The sequence below is a fragment of the Miscanthus floridulus genome, chromosome 10 (genome assembly GCF_019320115.1).
Source record: "Miscanthus floridulus cultivar M001 chromosome 10, ASM1932011v1, whole genome shotgun sequence".
Classification (NCBI taxonomy): Eukaryota; Viridiplantae; Streptophyta; class Magnoliopsida; order Poales; family Poaceae; genus Miscanthus; species Miscanthus floridulus.
Window position 1 is genome coordinate 62,960,646 of NC_089589.1, and position 22,172 is coordinate 62,982,817.

Genomic DNA, 22,172 nt, shown 5'->3' on the forward strand with positions numbered 1-22,172 from the left:
TACAAGAGGTCCACGACGCCTATTGTGCGCAATTGTGCTTTACAAAAAAAAAAATATATATATCGTACGCCAAGCGTGTTACCCACGGCATTTTGATAATGAGATATAGGGGCCGTATGGATGGATGCGTGACCATGCATCTAGATTCTAGATGTTCGATTTTAAATTTCTGTGACCAGAATGTATTTGTGTGGCAGATATGGCTTATTTGGGTTAATGTCCGGGCAGAGTTGCTGTAAATACAAGGTTGATATTTGCCTTTGTGTGTCCAGTTGTGATGAGTGATTGTTAGGAGAGATGATCAAGGCTTTAATTGAGTTTGGAGACTAACCATTGTGTGAGTGCGTGCGCCACATGTCTTTTGGCTGTGTTGGTGTGGAGCACAAAGACGGTCGACGGACATGGAGAAGGTCGAGTTGAGACATGCCGTGCCGATAGACTGGGAATGGTGAAGGACGGACGTGAGGCTTGGACCAAGGGACTAAGATGACCGAAAGACTAACGTGGGTGGCCGACACTTGTCGACATCGACGAGTAAGAATATTTGTTGAGGAGTATTATTTGTGTTGATCAAGTTAAGATCATGGAGGAGGCGTAGCGGATACGCTTCTCTAGGCAATTCGGTGGATTACACCTCAAAACCATCGGCGGATAGTTTTTTTGGGTTTAGGCCTCTAAACCCGGTTGGAATTTTGGAAGGAATGGGAGGAGGCATGTGGTGTCATCGCGAAGCTTGCGCCGAGGCGAATCAAAGTCATGAAGAGCCCGTGGCCGTCGGATGATTGGATCTCAAGTTAGACCATTTTGCCCATAGGGTTAAACTAGCCCCTCCAACTTTAGGTTTTCTAGTCTTTAGTTTTCAGCTTTCTAGTCTAGAGTCTTGAGAGAGATCCGCAGGTGAGAGCCTGAGTCCCTGTGTCTGTGTAAACCTTCATCTGTATAACTTAGCAAAGGGCCTGGCCTTAAGTGTGAAATCAAGCAATCTTTCATATGAAATTCGTGGTAAGTTCTTGTGTTGAAATCGATTTGGTTTTCCCTTTCCCTACCCCTTCTCTTCTCTGCTTTGATGGATTTTGAGTTCCTACGCTTTTGGCAATGTTTTGAGTGGATGGATTTGTGATAGGACCTCTATGGAACATCTATGCCACGTGGTTTGGGCATATTTCTCAAGAGCACATAGATCCACCACTTGGAAGAAAATTTGACAAAGCACCCTAGTTTGAGAGCAAGTTTTTTGGGCTAGTGTTCAAGCTTTGATCTTTTGGAGCTCAAATTTTGTGGACACCTTTCTAGCGCCCTGGAGAAGGCGTGTACAAACTTTCAGCTCAATCGGAGTCAGCTTGGTCAAGTTTTGCCTTTTTCGACTTTCGTTCGGGCTGCTAGAAACCATCAGTGCGGAACCTCCGCACCGACCTACGAACGCACAAAGTGCTGAACCTCCACACTCTAGGCTGAAAACTTGATTTTTTTATGGTTTTTCCAGGTGCTCCGGTTGTCTGTTTTTCAATCCACTTCTTCCATCGGGTTCCTGAGTTGCCCAAGAAGCTTTCCAAACACTACTGCACATATCTTTACCGAGGCGGGCAAAAAGCCTTAACCGAGGCGGTTTTGCCAACCACCTCCGCCGAAAGGTCATGGTTAATCGTGCCTTAACGGAGGCGGTTGGCCGCCCACATTGGTTAATCAAATAAAAAACAAAAAAATAATAAGAAAGCCCGTGGACAAGCCCACCGAGCCCATCCACAGGCCCACTGAGCCCGTCCACGTGCCGCCGCTCCGCTCACCGGATCTGCACCACGGTCACGTCAGCTCGCTGGATCCGGCCACCGCTTGCTGGATTCGGCTGCTGCTCGCTAGATCCGGCTGCCTGCTCAGCACGTGCCGCTGGAGGGAGAGAGGAGAGAGGGTGCGATGGAGCTAACGTAGAGCTGAGGTGGAGGAGGAACGCCGCATCGCTCGCCCAACACTAGTGGAGGAGCACCACCACCTCGCACGCGCCTGCTGGATCCGGGCTGCTCCTCGCCGAGGCGTGCCAGATCCACCACCAGAGCACTGCCAGAGCATACCTCCACCACTAGGACACGCGTCACTAGGACGCCTACGCCCTACAAGGCCGCGCCGCTAGGGGAGAGGAGAAGGAGGGTGGTGGTGCCTCTCGGGAAGGGGAGAAGGAGAGGGTGATGGAGAGGGAGGGGGAGCGCTCATGGAGGGGAGACTGAGAGGGAGGGAGCGCTCTCGGGTAGGGGAGATGGAGACCTGTGCAAAGAAGGAGAGGAGCCCCGCGCGCGGTATATCAGGAGAGGATGGAATCGGACAGAGGGAGGTGAGGAAACAAAACCCTAAGTGATGTATCTATATTTGGACGCGCCTATCGGGCCTTGCCTGGGCCTGTGTTGGGCCTCAGCCTTTTTTTCCTGAGGAAGGCCATATAGGAGGCCTGCCTTCGAAAATGGAGGCATTTTTTAAGGCGGACCACTTATAAGGCCCGCCTCCGTTATTAGATTTTAGGAACCGCCTCCGTAAATTGATTTTACGAGGCGGTTAATTGTGACCACCTCGATTAATAAAAACGATTGCCTCGGTTAATCCTAGGCATTAATCGAGGCAGTTGAAATTCCTGCCCGCCTCCGAGGCCCAATCTTAAATGCCTCGCATAAGTTTTTCTGTGCTAGTGAAAGTCATCAAAACTCCAATTTGTTTAGGTGATTTTGATTTGGGCTCTTGCTTCATTGTGGTTGAAGTTGAGAGCTTGTCTTTTGTGTTTCGAAGGGTTTCGGTGTTGCTCATGGTTACCTCACCAAGAACATCCAACCACCTATTGCCTCGAGGGCACCACTCGTGTGAATTTTGGATCTTTGGAGGATTGATTGGGACAGTGCCATTTTGGAAGAAATTTTGATTGGCTCCCATCCCCCCCCCCACTCGTTTGGTCGTCTTTCTCTGTCTTTCAACTGGTATCAGAGCAGGTTAAGGATCAATCTACATTAACTGGTTCCTAGTCTGCGTAGGTGACATCAGTGGTGGAGCATGTCAATTTCGACACCTAGGGCCACTATCAAAGCATGTATACAGTAATACCGCCCACACCGGGCCAAAAATACCGCCCGCACCGAATCTAATACCGATAGATAACAAAACTAACTCATAAATGCATAGATTTAGATGTTATCAATTCCATGCTTGAATATATAATAAAAATGGTAGGAAACTAGGAATTACTAGGAAATTAGGAATGGAAATATGCAATGTATCAATTCAACATACCACTTGCTCTAGTTTGAGATAATGGAGATAATTTTTTGACTCGAAACTTCAATTCTTGGAAATGGTATAGAATATCTTCAACATTGATGGTTGCAAAGATATCTCGTTCAATATAACGAATCATCCTATGATTCAACCAATCACCTCCCACTCGACTTAGGCTGAGGTGCGGCCAGCCGGTGAGGCTCAGGTGGCAGAAGCAGGCTGCACCACCATGGGAGGACGGCGAGACGGTGGCGACCGGTGAGAGGGCGGTGACCGGCGTGGTGGCGGCAGACCTAGAGTTTGTAGCAAGGGCGGTCGGCTGAGGGAGTCGAGCGGACACGCCGACGCGTAGTCATGCTTCCCTCGTGATGCTCCTTTTCCTGTCCTTGTGCTCCTCTCTCATATCTCCTCTTTGATTGCTTGCTGGGCCGGATGGGAATGGCTCAACGCTTAGGGCCAGGCCAAAAGAATACATATATTATAAGGGGCTCTTTGGGCCACGCCTGGGGCCATGGCCCTACTAGCCCTAGGCCCAAATCCGCCCCTGGGTGACATTGAGCGTGAAAGTAGTAAAGCTCCCTTCTTGGATAGGACTAACTACCCGTACAAGAAAGTTTGGATTCTGCTTACTTGTAGAGCATCAATTTGAAAGTTTGTGAGATTTGCTTGACTCAGGACTAGCTGGTCTTGGCGTGTCGGGTTGATCAGCTCCAAATTGATCAACATGAGGCCAACAATAAGGCCTGAAATGTTATTTCATGAGTCTCTCTTTGCCTAAGTGCGACCCTGTTTCAAATCTTAAGACGGCTCATGAGATCTGGTCTACCCTACAGAGGTATCACGAGGGCGCATCCCATGTCAAAACCAGACTCCTTGAGACACACCGTCGAGAGTACGAAATTTGCACAGCTTTCTGGAGAGTCAATTGATTTGATGTTTCAATCCATTGTGAACAAGATGTGTGTTAACAAGTCGCAACTACCCTATGACGATCATGAGAGGGCCCCAAAACTGCTACTATAACAAACCTAAAAATCCTAGAGCCAAAAATCCAAACCTTTGTAAACTTTTCCCAAAACCTTGCATAGCGAGTGGACATACTAGAAAACTTTTCCGAAAGTTTTTGCCCTTTTTTAGTCCGATTTGCAATTTCTGAAAAATCTTTTACAATGGTGGTTTCCTTAAGAAAACTGGTTGTCTAAATATTTACACAGTGGTGGTTCTTAGATGATGTTAGTAAAGTTTGCTGATTTTTATTGGCCTTTCACTCTAGCGGTTGGTAAAAGCACCAATAAAATTATTTTCTATATTAGTTAGGATTTTTTAGTTTAATTAAAGTTAAATTTTAATTTAAAGTTGAGTTTTACTATTTCTAAACTTTGGGCTTTCTAGACATGGCTCTATCCCATGTTAAAGTATGTAACTTGTACATTTTTTCTCAAGTTTGCTTAAGTGTTTGACAAAATTGTTAACTACTCAGCTCTGTAAAGTTCATTAATCAATCAAGTTGAAACCCAAGTTTTAACCATTTTTTAGGATTTTATTGTTGGGGATTTAACCTCGGACAACACATTCCCTCAAGCTAACTGACAATCTTTTGCTAATGAGTTGCCTTCATTTTTTGAGTTGTACTTGTCAAATAGGAACGTATTCGTATCAATTAGCATTTGTGGAACCTTCGAAAGCATACAACGAGAAGCCTAGTGGACAAATAAGCAAAGTTGAAGGCTGATGCCCGAATATATTCAATCCACTCCGAGAAGAGGTGAAGCCAAAGAATAAGATACGAAGATAGTCAGTCGTCCACTTTACGTTGAAGCGAAGATGAACGTGGGCAGATCGAAGTTGACTTGTCTTGAGATTGCAAAGACCCGTTCCAAAGACACCCTTCACAAAGTTAGGAAGAAGAGATAGGAGAACACTGTTAGTTGTACAATGTCTAAATTACCCTTGAATGTAAAGAAAGCTTTTAATACTCGTAGCAATTGTCCTGGGGTAGAATGGAGATTGTGCTAGGATTAACGAAGGCTCCAACCCCTATAATTACCCCCCCCCCAAAATGTACTGTTCCTTGACATGAAATCAGTATTCAATAGAGTTAATTCCACTCTTTGATCCTGGCATGATTATTATTCATCCAACATTTGTTTTAACAACTTGTGGACAAAACTTTACTAAAAGTTGGTTAGAGGTTTAATTAGAGATGTTTGAGCTTTTGATAATTGTTTATTATGTCACATATGTTGTACTACCAAGAAAGCTTTTGTAAAGTCACTTAAACATCATCATTTCATATGATTACTTAAGTTCAAAACATCTCATGTACATACATTGGTATATATGAGTTAGTGTCGTCACCAGCTTTGGTGAATTATCCTTGATTAATAAGTACATCACCTCGTTGGAGAGACATAGTCAAATTTTATAGACAACCTCCTACTCCATTCTCTTTCATTCTTCATCAGTTGTCTGCTTTAGTTTGGTGCCCTCAACAACTTCATTCAATTCTTGTTGGATATGCACATCTATTATGGGACACAACCACATTAAAAAAAATTTACCGTCAAACTTCTATGCTTGATTTCACATCCCTGACATCATTTAATTTCGTGCTTACTTGCCCTGTCAACCTTCTTACAAAATTAAATCAATCTGACCTTGACTCTGATTGCACTTGTCATAATTTGATACCCCTAATTATACACAATAGTCCTCAAATCTTTGAAAGTACATTGCAAGTATGAAATAAGTTTGCACCGTATCAAGAAATACAAAGATGAGTATATAGAAAATCCTAAATGACGATGCTGAAGAAACCACAACAAGAGATTAGTATTTTGATAAAGTCAACCGGAAGTTCTATATATAAACACAACTCTAAAATAGTATAAATGATTGTTGATCTCTCACAGCCTTACTTAATCTATCAGAACGGTAGATTCTTGCTTTAAACAAAGAAGCGGCCTGTTTGCTGGTTAGTTTCTGGGCTGATAAGTCCGGCTGGTGCTGTTTTGTTGTGAGAGGAAAACACTGTTGGCTGGCTGATAAGACCTGGCTGAAATCAACAAGCAAACAAGCTACTTATTTATATAGTTAAAAGTTGTATTCCTGATAACATAAGAATTTATACTTAAATCTTAATATAATTAGAAGTTGTAATAGCATACCTCCATCGAGTCCTACGGCCTGTTCGCTGGTTAGTTTCTGGGCTGGTTTGGGCTGGTTGGTGCTGGTTTATTGTGAGAGAAAAACACTATTGGCTGGCTAGTTTGGACTAGTTGAAACCAACGAGCTAACAGAGCGCTAGTCGTAAGTTTGAATTAAACTTATCATCCGCGTTTGGACAACGGCACCATATGACATGGATTGTAACGACACACGCTGGGCCCAGCCAAGCCAGGAACTGTTGCCGTGATGGGTAGACAGATTGCAACATGATGGGGTCAACTCTCTGGTCTCCACGTCAAAATAACCAATTGCGCTTAAAAACATTGGACCTAGGGAGTAAACAGTTAGTGACCAAATTCCAAAAGGTACGCGTTCCTACTTTTTTTATTACTGTACCTAACTGCTAGTATAATCCAAGAGCGCAGACCAGGGTCGTCATTTGATCATAGCTATCAGAGCATCTCCAGCAAAGTTCCTACTTAAGCATTCATCTTATTTTTGAGGGCCAAAGGTAAAAAAAACTCACTCTAGCAGGGCTCCTATTAAAACCTTCAAATTCGAAAGGTCCTATTTTAGAGGCTCATACTGGAGTTCAGTCTAGAAAACAGAACCCTCAACAGTAGAGACACCTCTTAAATAAAAAGTAAGGGTCCTGTTTTGAGGACTATTGCTGGAGTTGCTCTAATCTAGGAACTGACAAATCAACGATCGAGACATCATACGTTGAATCAACAATCGCCAAGCACTTCAGGTCAAGTCTTGTGGAAAATATGGGTTCGACGCTGCTCGCGGGAAAATTTTTAGTGTAGTGGCTGGTGCGAGGCGCCAAGCGGGGATATCAGGGCATTAAGAAATTTCACCGGTTGGGTCGACTTCCGCTGCCAAAAATAAGTGCTGTTTTCTCCGTCTTTCCATGGCCCTTCTACTTCAAGTCCAAAACAAGTAAGAATACAGGTGTAAAAAACAAGTGAGAATACAGGTGTAAAAAGTTGACTTTTGCTGGACTTACCTACACTTACGCTGGCTTATACGGTGAACGTAAATAGTACTTCCGTTTTTTTTCTCATTGTCTTATTTATTGGGAAAAAACAGCGACGGGTAATTTAACATCACGTCTCTCATCTATATCTATACCTAATAATAAAGAGGCAAAATTTCAGACTATTTTTTCGTTATCCATTTTCTTGGTCTGTCTCCCTCTAATTACTGGATAATGGAGAGTTTCTTCCATCCAGACTTATATATACAACATGCGCTCATACATAGCATATTGTACATGAAAAACCAACAAAGAAAACAAAACAAACTGTATTAGGAATCCAACACAACATGTCTTCCACCTTGTGCCCCCCCCCCCCCACCCCCACCCACACGGCCACATCCCATCTCCCGCCCACACCAAAACATGCATTGCGCAGGATCCACAGCCTGTTTGTTTGGCTATGGCTCGTCGTAAACGGTCGTAAATTTTTAGTTGGAATAGTATTTTTCTCTCACACAAACCAGCCAGCAGTAGTTCTTCACGAACCAGCAACGATACGAACCAGCCAACCGAACAGACTGTCGATCCTGTGCAATGCATGTTTTTGGCTAGCACTTTGACAACGCTCTCCGGTAAAAAGAAAACGTTGCTATCACGTGGACCAAATCAGTTTGCTCTACCAAGGAACGTGCTCCGCCTTGCTCCTCAATTGGATCCGTTGTTAGCTTGATGATGTAACCATGGAGGCATGGAGTAATGCCTACGCAATATATGGCCATTTTTCTTTAAAAAAATCTAATATATATATATATATATATATATATATATATATATATATATGAGGATATTCTTAGCTGTCCATCACCAGATCTTGCGATCAAAATTTAATCACTAAAACATAACAATGTAGTGGAAAATAATGTGCATGTATTCTTATTATTATGGTTACTACTACTATTGTTTAGAGAAGACTCTTTCTTATACTCACTTCGCCCAAAATGAAATCAACTTTTAGAATTATCTTAAGTAAAACTATTTTAAATTTGACCATATTTTATAGAAAAAGTATAAATATTATGACACAAAATTAACATTACTGTGCCACGTGGCTACGGATAGAAAAGAAACACATACTCTGGATTTGATATGTAGTACTCAATGGTGGAAGGTGAGTTACGGAGGAAGGTGAGATGATCATTTAGGTTGAATCAAGTCTATTGGCCTAGAGATACTGTTTTTTCCTCCCATTGCAACGCACGGGAATCTTTGCTAGTCTAAATAAAAAGAAAACAAAAAACCAACACCCCACCGGCCAGCCTACTCTACGCTATCCTTGTTGTCTATCTAAAAATTAACTAAAACTAGTCCTAGTGCATTTAAACATGAGTAGGTTGGCTAATTTTCCAGACAAGTCATTTAACTAGTTGTTAGCCAAGCATAACTAATTATATAGCTAATTTTTGCCCAACTAGTAACCGGCCCTAAGCGATCCAAGCAAGCCTATAGTACAGTAGTACTAAAGAGGCATCATTTGTCACACACAACCTAATCTCTCTCTCCATGTCCTTATAAACTAGAGTAGTATGTCCAAGTACTGTACGAAGTCTGATCCAAAATAAATTAAAATACGAAGCATTTAGATGATCCCCAACTGTTTCACATGTCGGTACAAGTTGCGTTCGGACATATAGTGCAGAGTCTACTAATCTCATGACGAATTAGGACGTATATGATGCTATCATGATAAATCTTTAAAGCCCCTGACCCATAGGTGTTAGATCGAGCAGCATACGTCACGATTCTCTAATAAACTGAAATGCATGACCTACATTTTTGGTCTGGGCTGATGGGGGTAAAAGACTTGTTGTTACAACATGGTAAGTTCAAAGTTAACAATGATCAACAAACAAGATTTTGGGAGGACGCGTGGATTGATCAACAACCGTTAATGCGAAGGTTTCTAGGACTGTACATAATTGTAAGGAAAAGAGGGGTATCAGTAGCTAGTGTTTTAAATTCAACACCGCTGAATGTCTCATTTAGGCGGGGATTAGCGGGTGACAGACTAAATGAGTGGCTAAAGCTAGTCTCTTTAGTTCTTCTGGTAAGCCTAAATAATGATAAGGACAGCTTCATTTGGCAAATAAAAAAGAATGGAGTTTTCTCCACATAGTCATTATATAGGGAATTAATGAAAAGAGAGAGGATTTCAGAGAATAATGTGTTCTGGAAAGCAAAATTATCTTTGAAAATTAAAGCTTTCCTTTGGTACTTAAAGAAAGGGGTGATTTTAACAAAGGATAACTTGATTAAGAGAAGATGGAAAGGAGATACTAAGTGTAGCTTCTGTGGGTTAGAAAAAAATATCCAACATCTTTTCTTTGATTGCCGAATAGCTAGATCGGTTTGGAATACATTGTTCATCACCTTTAACTTTCAACCACCGAAGAGCATTACTCACATGTTTGGATCCTGGACAAGGAGATTTGCTCCTGGACTAAGAAATCAAATAATAGTGGGGATTGCAGCCATGTGTTGGGTATTATGGTTGAATAGAAATGAGGCAGTATTCCAAAATCGAGTTACTAATTCTTTCTTGCAGGTACTTTTCAAGGGGACTTTTTGGATCAGGCAATGGTCCATGTTGTCTAAAGAGGAAGAGGGAAGAAAGTTGAAGGAGGGCTGCAGGCGTCTAGAAGGCTTGTCACTGCAAATTTTTGGATCCAGTGGGTGGAGGAATCAAAAGAGAATAGAACAGTAATCTTCAGGGGAACATACTGGATCCGGGAATGGTCATAGCTATCTAAAAAGGAAGAGAGAACAGCTATGAAGTTTGGATGCAAGAAGTTGGAAATGATGGTTGGAAATCTTCAGAAGTTCCGTGTGGAAGCAACACAAGAGTTTAGAGAACTAGCTTCTTTTTGTTGTATCCTGAGTGCCAGTGTTTGGACACTACGAGTGTTGCCTGTTTAGCTACAGTTTGGAGTTGGGGTTTAGCTGTTTATCATGCTTTGGTTTGGCTGCATCCTATGCGCTGTGTTTAGACGCTGCAAGGGTCGTTTGGTTATCAGTAGTCTGGAGTTGGGGCTAGTCTGCTTAGCAGTCCTTGGTCTTAGACCATGGTTTTGTATTGGTTCAATTTGGTTGTACCCATTCGATTATGAATGTGGGAGACCGGAATACATTTGTTCCTTAATCTAAAAAAAACCCTAAGAACACAGCATGTAGAGTAGCGATAGTGCGATGGACTAATAACGATAAATGAGCTGCCTAGCAAGTGGTGTCAAGCGTAGAAGTGGGAAAATTGAATGACTTTGAAGAAATGCAGAGCTTTCGTGGGATTATGTGACAGAGAGCCATTTTATGACAATTTGGATTGGTGCAATTTGGAGGTCAAGGATGAATTTTCAACGCATAAAAATTCAAACGATACAAAAAATTACCAAATCCAAGTGAAAAAGGCGATATATCTGAAATTTCTATGAAATTTCACACAAGCATATTATTTTTAGAGTTTTAGGGCTATGCCCCTGCCATTGCATAGTAACAACGACCAACAAGTTTATAGCATCCGGATATAACCCAAAGTTAAAGCATAGAAATAGGCTCAAACTGAAACTTTGAAGGGACAACACCCACAAACACACCACTTACATCAACCAAACTCCTCTCTCATCTTTAAGAAACCAACCCACTTTCCCAGCTGAAAAACATTCTCCATCGGCACGAAATCCATTAGGAGACCTTTTGCTTCAGCTGGAGAACTAGAAGTCCAGTCCAGCGCCATGTTGAACAAGCATTCATCACCCCTACCTTTCACTTGTTTTAGCCAATCCTTAGTGGTCTTGTGGCCAAAGCTTTCAGCGTCAACTATGTGGTATGGTACTCCACCCTCATCTCTGCTGGACCGAGGGTAGTCCACCTTTGTAACATACCAAGGATCATTGTCAGCATGGGCTGCTCATTTTTCCATTGGGAGCCCTGAAAACACAAATTATTCCTTAATTTCCAACGCCCCCATAGGGCTGCAGCACAGAAAACATTCTCTACCATAAACTTCTTCTCGACCACATCTGGCCTATTGAAAGGATATCTATACCTAAATTTCTTCCTAGGATTTCAGAAACAGCACACCACAGCTACATGGCAAACACACAATCAAAAAAGAGATGACCAACATGTTCATTCTCCACACAAAACAAACATGACATGTCATCTACTTTCCTGTGGACACTAAGGTTGTCTCTAGTTAGCACCTTGCTTTTAGACAACAAACATAGGAAAAATTGCACTCCAGGTGGAATTTTAAGGTTCCACACATGAGGAACATTTACTGGCATAATGCCTCTAAAATTGATGATTTTATAGAGGGGCTGAAAGGAGTAAACTCCATTTGAATTAAACAACCAGGTCAAGGAGTCCTCATCATCAGTGAACACAATGGTAGAAGCCAGCTGCACTACCTCTAACCAAAGGTTCATAAGCCAACTATTAACCCCTCTTCTAAAGGTACACTTAAGGTTTGTACCATCCCAGAGATGAAAGATAGTCTGTGACTTCTCATTAACTAAAACATAAATCTCCCAAAACTAAATAGCTAGACTAGAAGGACCCAACCAATTGTCCTCCCAGAATTTAACTTTTTTATCATTCTCTATCTTCCACTTGTAACCCATTTTTGTAGCAGTAGCTGCCCAAATCATACCTTTGAAAAAGCTATAAGTACCAGAGGTCCCACTATAGAAGATATTTGGGCTCTCAGTATTATATTTATGATCAATTATTTGTTTCCACAACTTGTTACCATCTATATTGTATCTCCTAGTCCAAGAAGCTAGGAGACAAACATTCAAGTCTCTCAAATTAGGAATTCCCAAACCCCCATACTCCTTCATCAAACTAATAGTTTCCCCAATTGACTAGATGGAACTTATGGGCACCTTCATTGTCATTCCACAAACAGTTTGCCATATGAGAGTGGATGACTTTAATTGCCCACTTGGGAAACTTGAGGAAAGAAAGAAGGTATATATAGAAATACTGGACAGACAAGCCTTAAATAGCACAATCCTAGCTACAAAAGGCAATAATTTGCCTCTCCACCCTACATTTTTTTTCAGTATCTTATCAACTAAAGGTTTGATATCTTCCCTTCTAAGCTTTTAATAGTGTATGGGAACACCTAGGTAATTAATAGGCAAGGATCCTAAGGGACAAGCGAAAATATGATTAATATCATGGTCTAACTCCTCACTCAGATTCATAGGTATGAGCTCACTCTTATGAAAGTTCACCCTCATGCCTGAAAACTGCAAGACTACTACCAACTATGGAGTTTAGCGGAGGGTTTTGGTTGTGGCATGCCGGCATCCGTTGCAAGTGCAGAGGGGTGTGGCAAGCATTTTCTTGGGGACTACCTTCAATGGCTCGTATCTGTTGGGTTGGCTCCGGTCCATATTGACCGGCACGCGGTTGCGACTATCCACACATGACAGTGGCCGCCTCACTGCTGCTGCGACAACCAACGGATGGCGGCTCGTTGAGGATGACAACTTATGTGGAAATGCTCGTGGCTTCTCTAGAATTTTGAGGGACGACATTGTGCAAGATGTCGCTCTTCTCTAGAAGCATGGTGCAAGAACAAGGTGTGGCTTCACACGGTGGCTGGTGCTAAGTAGGACGGATGTGGCCCTTGTACGCTAGCGTGGGGCGATAGGTCACTCATACCTATGACCTCATCAGTGCCACAACGATCTCCAACTAGTGGTGGTTTGCTGCGGTACTTGCCTATGCCAAGCTAGTGTAGCTGGTTTGGGGCATGAGCATGGGGGGTCATCGAGCGAAGGTCCTACAACTGTGGCCGACAATGGTGTCTCGCCTTGGTGTCACTTCCCTTGTTGGAGGCATCATGGTAAGGCCCCCTCACCCTCTAAGAGTTCGGTTCAAAAACTTTGGTTCTCCTGTCAGCGTTGACGGCATTTGTGACGTCGTTTCCCGTCTCATTGGAGGCATCGCTGTGGAAAACCTACTCCCGCCTTCTAGTTTACTGTGCTTGTTCACTGTGGTGTGCCGGGCGGCGTTTGACGGTTGTTGCTTCTGAGTTTCATTGGTGTTTGTGTTTCTTGTGGTCGTGATTTCGTTGTCGCCTCCTTCGTTTTTTGAGGGAATTGTCGCCTCCTTCGTGAGGGTGTTGTTTTTGTTTTTTATCATTATAAAACACTTCTTCTCTATTAATATATGTTCGCTAGGCTCTTCCCGCTGACTCTTCGAAAAAATATCAAGACATATAGGAAAAACAATGTATCGAGAAAACTAAAATATCTTATAATATGAAATAGATGGAGTAATAAGTAGCATAATATCCATACACAATGAAGATAATCTTACATTTCAGTTTAGTGCCACTGTTTACTCCTTCATTACAAATTATAAGACGTTCTAGCTTTACTAGATTCATAATTTTTGCTATGTACTTATATATACACTATATTTAGATGTATAGTAAAAGTAATGTATCTAGAAAAGTCAAAACATCTTATAATTTGTAATCGAGTGAGAGTACTTATAAAGTCACGGAATCTATAAGACATTATGACATTACTAGTAATAATCTCATTCGTACTAATTAACTATACGTGTACGTGTCCCGCGTTGAATTATATGACATGCATGTGATACAACATGAACGTAACCATCAAAATATGGAAGGACGAGCAGATGTGTATGTTCATTCGACCCCTCAATTCTTCAGAAAGTCTCGCAGTTGGCCGCCTGGAAGGACAGCACCGATTTGTCCAGGTCGTATCGGATGTGGTAGTCCATCTGGATGATGTTGCCGACAATGGACCTGTGGCTGGGCGAGCTCTGCACGATCCAGCAGCTCACGCTGTCGTCCACCGCCCTGAAGTAGTTCTCCGTCCTGAGGGCCATGTCGCCGCCGTCGAAGTGCAGCACCATGGACGGGAACACAGCGCCGGACGTCTGGAAGCAGACCTCGTACCCATCCGTGCCCGGAACCCTCGTGAGGTTCGTCGCCTGCGACAGGAGCGCCACCTTAGCGAGCGTGTACGCCGGCTGCGCCAGGAACGTCAGCGTGGTGCCGGAGTCGAAGATGATGCCGTGTCTCCCAGTCCCGGGCGTCGTCGCGGCGCCGATGGAGATACTAGTCAGGTTCACGGTGTAGGACGTCTTGAGGAGCGGCGTGGACTGGACGGCGGCGCCTGTCATCAGGTCGCCGGCGGCGCCGAACAAGAGAGGGCTCGACTTGGAGGTGTCGCTGGTGAGGCAGTATGAGAAGGCGCCGACCTTGAGCTGCCTGACGAGGGACAGCTTCCCGCGGCCGAGCCCGACGAGGCCGGAGCCGGAGCCGTACCAGCCCTCCGACATGGTCGTGCAGCCGAAGCCGATGCCTCGCACGGCGTCGCCGCCGAGCGTGAAGGTCTCGCTCGCCATGTAACCCTGCGTGTAGTGGTGCGGGTCACTGGCGAGGCCGTACGAGTACTTGTAGTCGCACACCGCGCCGCTGGCGCTGGAGCTGGCGCCGGCACCGCCGCACGTCGCCAGTGTTAGAATAAACCACGACACATAGTGCCCATGGCGTGTGCGTCACTGTGCCGCGTCGTGGTGGTCGTGTGTGTTGTGTCCGTGTCTGTGCCATTGCAGGCGAGCTGCGGTGCGAGGCTGGGTGTAGGGCCTGTCCAGGGCGCGTTGTGTTCGGGCATACCGTGGTCGAGCTGGACTCTAGTCGCTGTGCATGGAAGTTGCCAGGACCAGTTCAGTGCTTGGCTATTTTAGGAGTTCGTGGTGTGCGTGGCGCCGGTCAGCATGGAGGAAGCCGCAGTCCGGGACGAGCGAATGGCTCCCTGGTGTCGCTGAGCGGGTCGTGCTGATCATGGCGTAAAGACCGGGTGAGTGGAGGTGAGCTCCGTGGTGTGTCCCGTGGTTGTTAAATACGCCATGTACTCCTCGATTCATAGTTGCCAAGTCTAGAGAAATAAAAAGTGCCAAGATACAGGCCGTTGTGTCGGCCGTGGCGTTCGTCGCCGGAAACAGCTTGTGTTCATCGTCTCCCTCGCCGGTACTTTGTGTTCGTGAGTGCGAGTGAGTTCCTGGCTGTAGCTTACATTTGGTACCAGAGCCGGTGTATGTACTACGGTGGTTCCTTCAGTCCACCACGAGAGCCGCCGAAGAAGAAGCGCGTGATCCCACGCAGAGGTCCGACGGCAACGACGATGGCTGGTGGTGATGTGAAGGAAGGCACCAGCTCGCCGCGTACGGTCGTGGTGGAGCACGGTTTTGGTGGCGTCGAGATCCCGAAGCTGACAAAGACGAACTACCGCGAGTGGGCACTTGAAGTGCAGTGCAACCTGGAGGGCATGGAGCTCTGGGATGCCGTGGAGGGCGGCAACGCCGAGCGCGGCAAGGATCGACGGGCACTGGCTGTCATTCTCCGCGGTGTGCCGCCGGAGATGAAGTCTGGGCTCGTCGCGAAGAAGACGGTCAAGGAGGCTTGGGAGGCGATCAAGTCGCTGCGCGTGGGAGACACGCGTGTGCAGGAAGCCAAGGCGCAGCACCTCCTCAAGCAGTTCGAGAATGCGGCGTTCAAGGACGGCGAGGCGATTGACGACTTTGCCGTGAGGATCGGCTCCATTGCCGCGGAGCTGCGCGAGTTGGGCGAGGACATGGAGGACGAGCGCGTCGTCAAGAAGATGCTGCGGGTTGTGCCGTCGAGGTTCAACCAAGTCGACTGGGACTCCAGCGTACGGCAGAGGCCGCTGGAGCACGGCAGCTTGGAGAAAGACGACGACTTGTTTGGGTAGTAGGAAGAGGAGCCCTGCGGCGCGCACCGCTTGCACGCGCCGCACTTAGCCCAGATGAGGTCGCTGCCGGTGTCGGCGAGGGCTGACAGCTTCTGCGGCGGCGTGCCCATGGAGAAGGTCATGTCGTATGCGCCGCCGCTGCTGTCCATCTGCAGCGGCGTCTGCGCGCTCCCTGACCCTGAGGCTGCTGCGTCAAGCAGCCGGGTGGCACGGAAGAAGCCTCGGCGTTCGGAGTAGGCCGGAGGAGCGGCGAGGAGGAAGCAGATCGTCACGAGAACGAGGATGGACGATCTTGTTGTCCCCATTCACAACCAGAATTTTAGATTTCTGCTTGTGACGTGGGTTTCTCTTATTGTTTTGGCATTCAAAGTTTAGTATAAATTTTCCCTACTAATTGTCTTCTGGTGAGATTTTCTTGTGCTATCACTTATGATACTGTTTTATTACTACTTAAAAATACTAGGAGAATTCCACAATTTTAGTAAGGATTTCTCGACATCAAAGGATTTCTACCTGGTCCGACGATGATGACTAGGTACGCGTATGAATATATAGATTCAGGAGTCCACGATGCCAAGTGTACAGTCGTACGTGATTTACCTTTACACAAAAAGACCACGCGCAGCGTTTTATCCACGGCATTTGGAAAACCGGACACAAATAACAATGATGAAATGATGAATTCCTTGTAACGACATCGCAAATGGAGTATACCAACTCGCAGTACACGCTGGCCTATCCCATGGAACACTTCCGAGTGTGAAGCCGTGTGTATTACTAAGGCATCTTTTAGCACATCTCAACTTCAAAAGTGAAGCTATTTTTGAACAGCTTTCTTAGTAAATAAACTGAGTTGTTTTAGAAAAATTGTTGTGCAAAACACTTTACCAATAGCTTCATGCATGGCTGAGAGATAAATTAGGAAGAGAGCTATGTAAAGCTACTTTTTTCATCTTCATCTTTATCTATTCCTTTGTGAGAGCATAAAAAGAGCTTCACCCCATGAGCTATTTTGAAAAAAGAGGTGTTTAGCAAAAAAAAAAACAGACAACTTATGAAGCAGTGGCGGAACTAGGTGTGGCTAGCAGGCACTACGCCAGATTTGCACATCACTACCGGCCTCATCACTGCCGGATTTGTGAGAACCGGCAGTGACGTACTTTCACTGCCGGTTATGAGCTTGAAAATAAAAAAATGATTGGGGCTGGACTAAAACCGGCAGTGAAGGATCACATCACTGTCGGTTTGTGGCTTGAACCGACAGTGTTTTGGCGAGCACTCATCACTGCCGGTTTAAACCAAGAGCCGATAGTGATTGGGCACTATCACTGTCGGTTCTAGCCAAAAGCCGATGATAATAAGCCTACAATACAAAAAGGCTGCAGCCGTCCTCTTCTTCCTCCCCTCTTCCATCCCGAGAACAGAGGCGCGCTTTTGGGCCCTTCCCTTCATTGTTGCGGTTGCTCTTCACCATGAAGCTAGTGCTTAGATTTTGAAGAATGGCTTGATCTTTTTGCTTTAAGGTTAGTAACAAACATCCACTCCTTTGATTTTGTTGCTTAATTAGCTTCGTTTTGATGGCTACATTGCTTGATTCTCATTCTAGTTCTTTCTCCATTCTAGAGAACACTTTTCCAATTGGATATTTGTGCAAGGCTCAAATTGTGGTGAATCCATCATCCAAAAGGTTGGTGTCTATAAACATATTTAAATTCGTAGCTAATTATTCCATGGTGGTCAAGATCATCATTGTTAGTATGTGATGATATATTTAGTTCTTAGAAGTAGAGTAGAATAGTTGTTCTTCAATATTGTGCAATAATTGTTTTTACTACGATTTTCAATTTACAGGGCTGGGGCTACCAATTTCAATTTTTCAATAATTAGTGTACAATAATGTTTTCCAAAAATGGTACTTTTGAGCTACAATTGTTGTTCATGAAGCTCGATTTCTTATTAATTCTTTGTAATTACTGTCTCAGTATTTTTTTGTGCAGAGATGAATCGAGAGTGGATGTATCTGTCCCGAACGGACAAGCGGTACATGCATGGCGTCAGCCAGTTTATCACCGATGCCAAAGCCCATGCTGGGAATGGGAACCCTGTCTTCTGCCCATGCAAAGATTGCAAGAATCATAGGAACTTTCGTCAAATTGAGTCTATACGATCACACTTGATTACCAAGGGGTTCATGCCAAACTGTACGATATGGACTATGCATGGCGAGGATGGTGTGAATGTTCTGCGGGAAAACGATGATGATGTGGACATGCCTGACGTAGCCATCCACGATGCTGACGAGGAACCCGGTGTCAACACGGAACCTATGGCCACAGTTAATAATGTGTTTAGGAACACGCTAGCTGACGACACCGAGGATAACGATGACATTTCTCAGCTGCTACGTAATATAGAGACCGGATGTCTTAGTGAAAGACAGCTGAGAAAGCTAGAGAAAATGAGACAAGATGGCAAAACACCATTGTATAGGAATTGTCCAATAAGCAAACTGGAAGCCGACATCATGTTGTTAGAGTTCAAATCGACAAACGGATTGAGCGATAAAGGCTTTGATCAGTTGTTAGCTATAATAAGAAAAATGCTCCCAGAAAAAAACGAGTTGTCAGAAAAGACATACTTGGCCAAGCAAATGATCTGCCCCATCGGTCTCGAGGTTGAAAAAATCCACGCGTGTTCTAATGATTGCATATTGTACCGTGGAGAAAAATACAAAGACTTGGACAAGTGCCCCAAGTATGAAACTCCACGGTATAAGGAAGGGCCGTCAAATGAGGGTACCAAGACCAGAGGAGGTCCCGTATAGGTCGTTTGGTATTTCCCTATAGCTCCCCAGGTGCATAGGCTATTTGCATGTGCAAAGTCAGCCAAGCTGTTGCGCTGCCAAGCCCCCCCTAACATCTAACAAACTTTTATTTACCTTTGCTGCAATCACTGTATCTGTAATTATTTTCAAGTGAAAGAGACATTGAATGTGCTGTCTCCATGTGTTATCTTGGTCTTGGCCCCTCCTGAGTTGTACGGATGGTTCCGCCTCTGTTATGAAGTCATTGGTGAAGCTATGTGTTGGCGTTTTGCACAACCAACTAGTAAATTTGTATATTGTGCGTCTGACCCGGATGATGTGCTAAGAGGACACAAGGATTATACTGGTTCGGGCCGAATGTCCCTACATCCAGTTTCAGGCTACTCGTGTTACTAGCACTGAGTTTGTAGTAGGGGGTTACAAACTGGCGAGAGAGGGAGGAGCTCCCAAGTCTCTATGGTTCGATTGCTCGATGCTTCTACTACTCGATCTATCAGTCGATTGAGCTCTTATGGTGTGATGTGCAATGCCCCTTAGTGGGACGCCCTGCTTTTCCTATTATAGGCCAAGAAAAAACAGGGGTTACAACGGAAGGGAAGAGGGGAAAAGAAAGAGAAATAAGGCTCCCGAAGGTGTGCCGTCCTCCTCTTCGCGTGGGTCCCGCTGACCATGTAGATCGTGGTTGTAGCGGCGTCGTACCGAGGTCCTGTTGGGCACTGCTGCATGCGTGCGGGCGTCGTGCATCGTTCTTGTCTTCTATCCCATCCGAGTGGACGGAATGGTCAAAGGGTCCCCTGACAGAGGCCATACGGGGGGTTGACGGTACAGTGCCAGTCAACTGATGCCGGTTGACTGACGTTGGATGGTGGTCGGGCAGGGAGTTGGCAGCACAGTGCCACCCTATTGATGCGGTGGGCGATGTGAGTCTCCCAGCATGGCCTGATGCGACCGCCAGTCGCATCAGGACGCGTCTGTGATGTGCCTCCATGCCATAGTGGTTGAAGCGGTTCGGGTCCCACCTTGGGGCCACTGCTTTTGTCCGGTAGCAAATTCAACCCCCAGGGAACGGGCGAGGCGGAAATCTTACCCTGGGGGCCGGGCGAGACGGAATCCGACCCTCGGGGTTCAGACAAAGCGAAGCCCTCCCCGTGGGACCGGACGAGTCAGAGCCCACGCCTTGGGGTCGGACGAGGCGAAAACCTTGTCCTTGCAGTTGGACAAGGTGTGGCCCGGCCCCTGGGGGTCGGACGAGGTGGAAACCTCGTCCTCGGAGTTGGACGAGATGTGGCCCTGCCCCTAGGGATCGGACGAGGCCGCAGTTGCGTCCTTAACCATCGGATGAGGCGATGTGACGCTCATTAATCCTTTGGCTTGGATACCCGGGTATAGGTATCCGACAGTAGCCCCCGAGCCTTTAGAGGGGCGAGACACTCCTGCAAAGGCTTTTTGCGATTTGTTGCTCCTATGGCCATTGTGTCGTGTAGGGTAACCGAGTAGGATTTAGGCACCCATCCTACATGTGGGGGACATGCAAAGTGGATATGGGTGCCCAGCCCCTGATGAGGAGATGTGCTGGTAATCCGTTTTCCACCGGGTGCGCGCTAGAGCACCTGGTGGGTGTAGCCCCCGAGCCTTTGGGGAGTGAGACACTCCTACAAAGGCTTTTTGTGATCCATCGCTTGAGGGCGCACGGGAGTACTATTTGTTAATGTCGCTTTGCAGGATGGCGAGCCCCTGAGCCTCTAGGGACCAGTCGCCTGGTTTCTTGCGTCACTCCGTTCGTGGTTTCCGCAACCGGAGGTGACTCGTCGTTTGTCTACGACAGTGCGTTCGGTCTCTTTGCGATGCCGAGCCTTCGATCCCCTGCACATAGCAGGGGTCCGGTCGGGGGGTTAGTTCATCTTGTGATCATCGTCCCTCATGCGTCCATTCGCTAGAACGGAGGGCTGAGCCATGTCGTGCTTTCCTCGCTGGACGGAGCACGGTGCTTGGTGAGTTGTTAACGGGCTTGTTCGAGTGGAGCCCTAGCATCCCCTTCGTGGGGGCCTGGTTCTAGGTCAGCTAGTGACTAACTCCAGATTCTTGGTGGCCGGTCCATATAGTTCTTGGATCCGTTCGACCGGTCCGAGGGCTCGCTGCCTTTCTTCGAGGAAAAACCATGGACCTTGCATCAGCCAAGACTCGAAACGAGGGTCGCGACGCCCGTGGCGCTTTGTGCGCAATGGGTATTGGCCGCTAGTGGGCCCGTCCTTAACATCCCGTCACTCTATGGTGCCCTGGAGCGGCCATGAACCCACTGGTGGGCTAGGCTTCGAACTCCTGGGTGTTAATGGGTTGCGGGAGCATTTTTAGCTCCATAGCCCTACTTACCTACGATGGCCCATAGCCTTTGAAGGCGAACTGTTGCCCGGCAGATCCTTCACGGGGAAGATTTGGATAGGCATGCGCTCGTCTCTTGAGGCAGCGATGTGACTGATGCAACGTGAAATAATGAGGGTACGACCCCTGAAGGAAACAGATTTGGCGAGGCATGGGGTGCGTTAATTTAGGTGGACGGTTCGCCCCTTGCCCGTTCCGCCCTTACCATATAAACAGAGCCGTTTCTCCACAGCCTTCGTACGCGCAGCCACATCCTTGCCCCTCCAGTCTCTCTACCGCCGGTCAAGCTCTCCCTCTCTAGCCCTATGTCACTACCGGATCTTCTGCATCACCATCACCGTTCCTCGGTGGAGCCGTGGCCTCAGCCGATGTTCTCCACACGTGCATGGAGGGTCTAGTTAAGAAAGGCCTTCTCCACACAAGGACCACAGCAATGGAGTATATCATACCTGGTGGCGAGGATGAGCCATCGCCGCCTGACAGCTACATCATTTCCGTCATCCCCTTCCCTGAGCATGGGCTCATCACTCCTCCCCACCGATTCCTCCGAGGGCTGCTGCACTACTACGGGATTGATCTACAGCATCTGAATCTCGACGGGATTCAGCACATCTCAGCCTTCGTCGCGCTATGCGAGGGGTATCTGGGGATCGAGGCCCACTTTGAGCTATGAAAGTACTTCTTCACCATCGAGCTGCAGAAGAAGAAGGATAGGAAGAAGCTAGACCTGGCGGTGCCGATGGGATGTGCG

At 46.2% G+C, this 22,172-nt stretch overlaps 1 protein-coding gene across 1 annotated transcript; it reads right to left on the reverse strand.

Moving 5' to 3' along the window:
* Positions 1-14,050: 14,050 nt before the first annotated feature.
* LOC136484780 (aspartic proteinase nepenthesin-1-like) lies at positions 14,051-16,586 on the reverse strand. The gene is made up of 2 exons (XM_066481735.1): positions 16,138-16,586; positions 14,051-14,927 (listed from the first exon to the last, which is right to left on the reverse strand). The coding sequence occupies exons 1-2, from the start codon at positions 16,521-16,523 to the stop codon at positions 14,147-14,149; spliced, it is 1,167 nt and encodes a 388-aa protein (XP_066337832.1). The 5' UTR covers positions 16,524-16,586; the 3' UTR covers positions 14,051-14,146.
* Between the last annotated feature and the right edge of the window lie 5,586 nt (positions 16,587-22,172).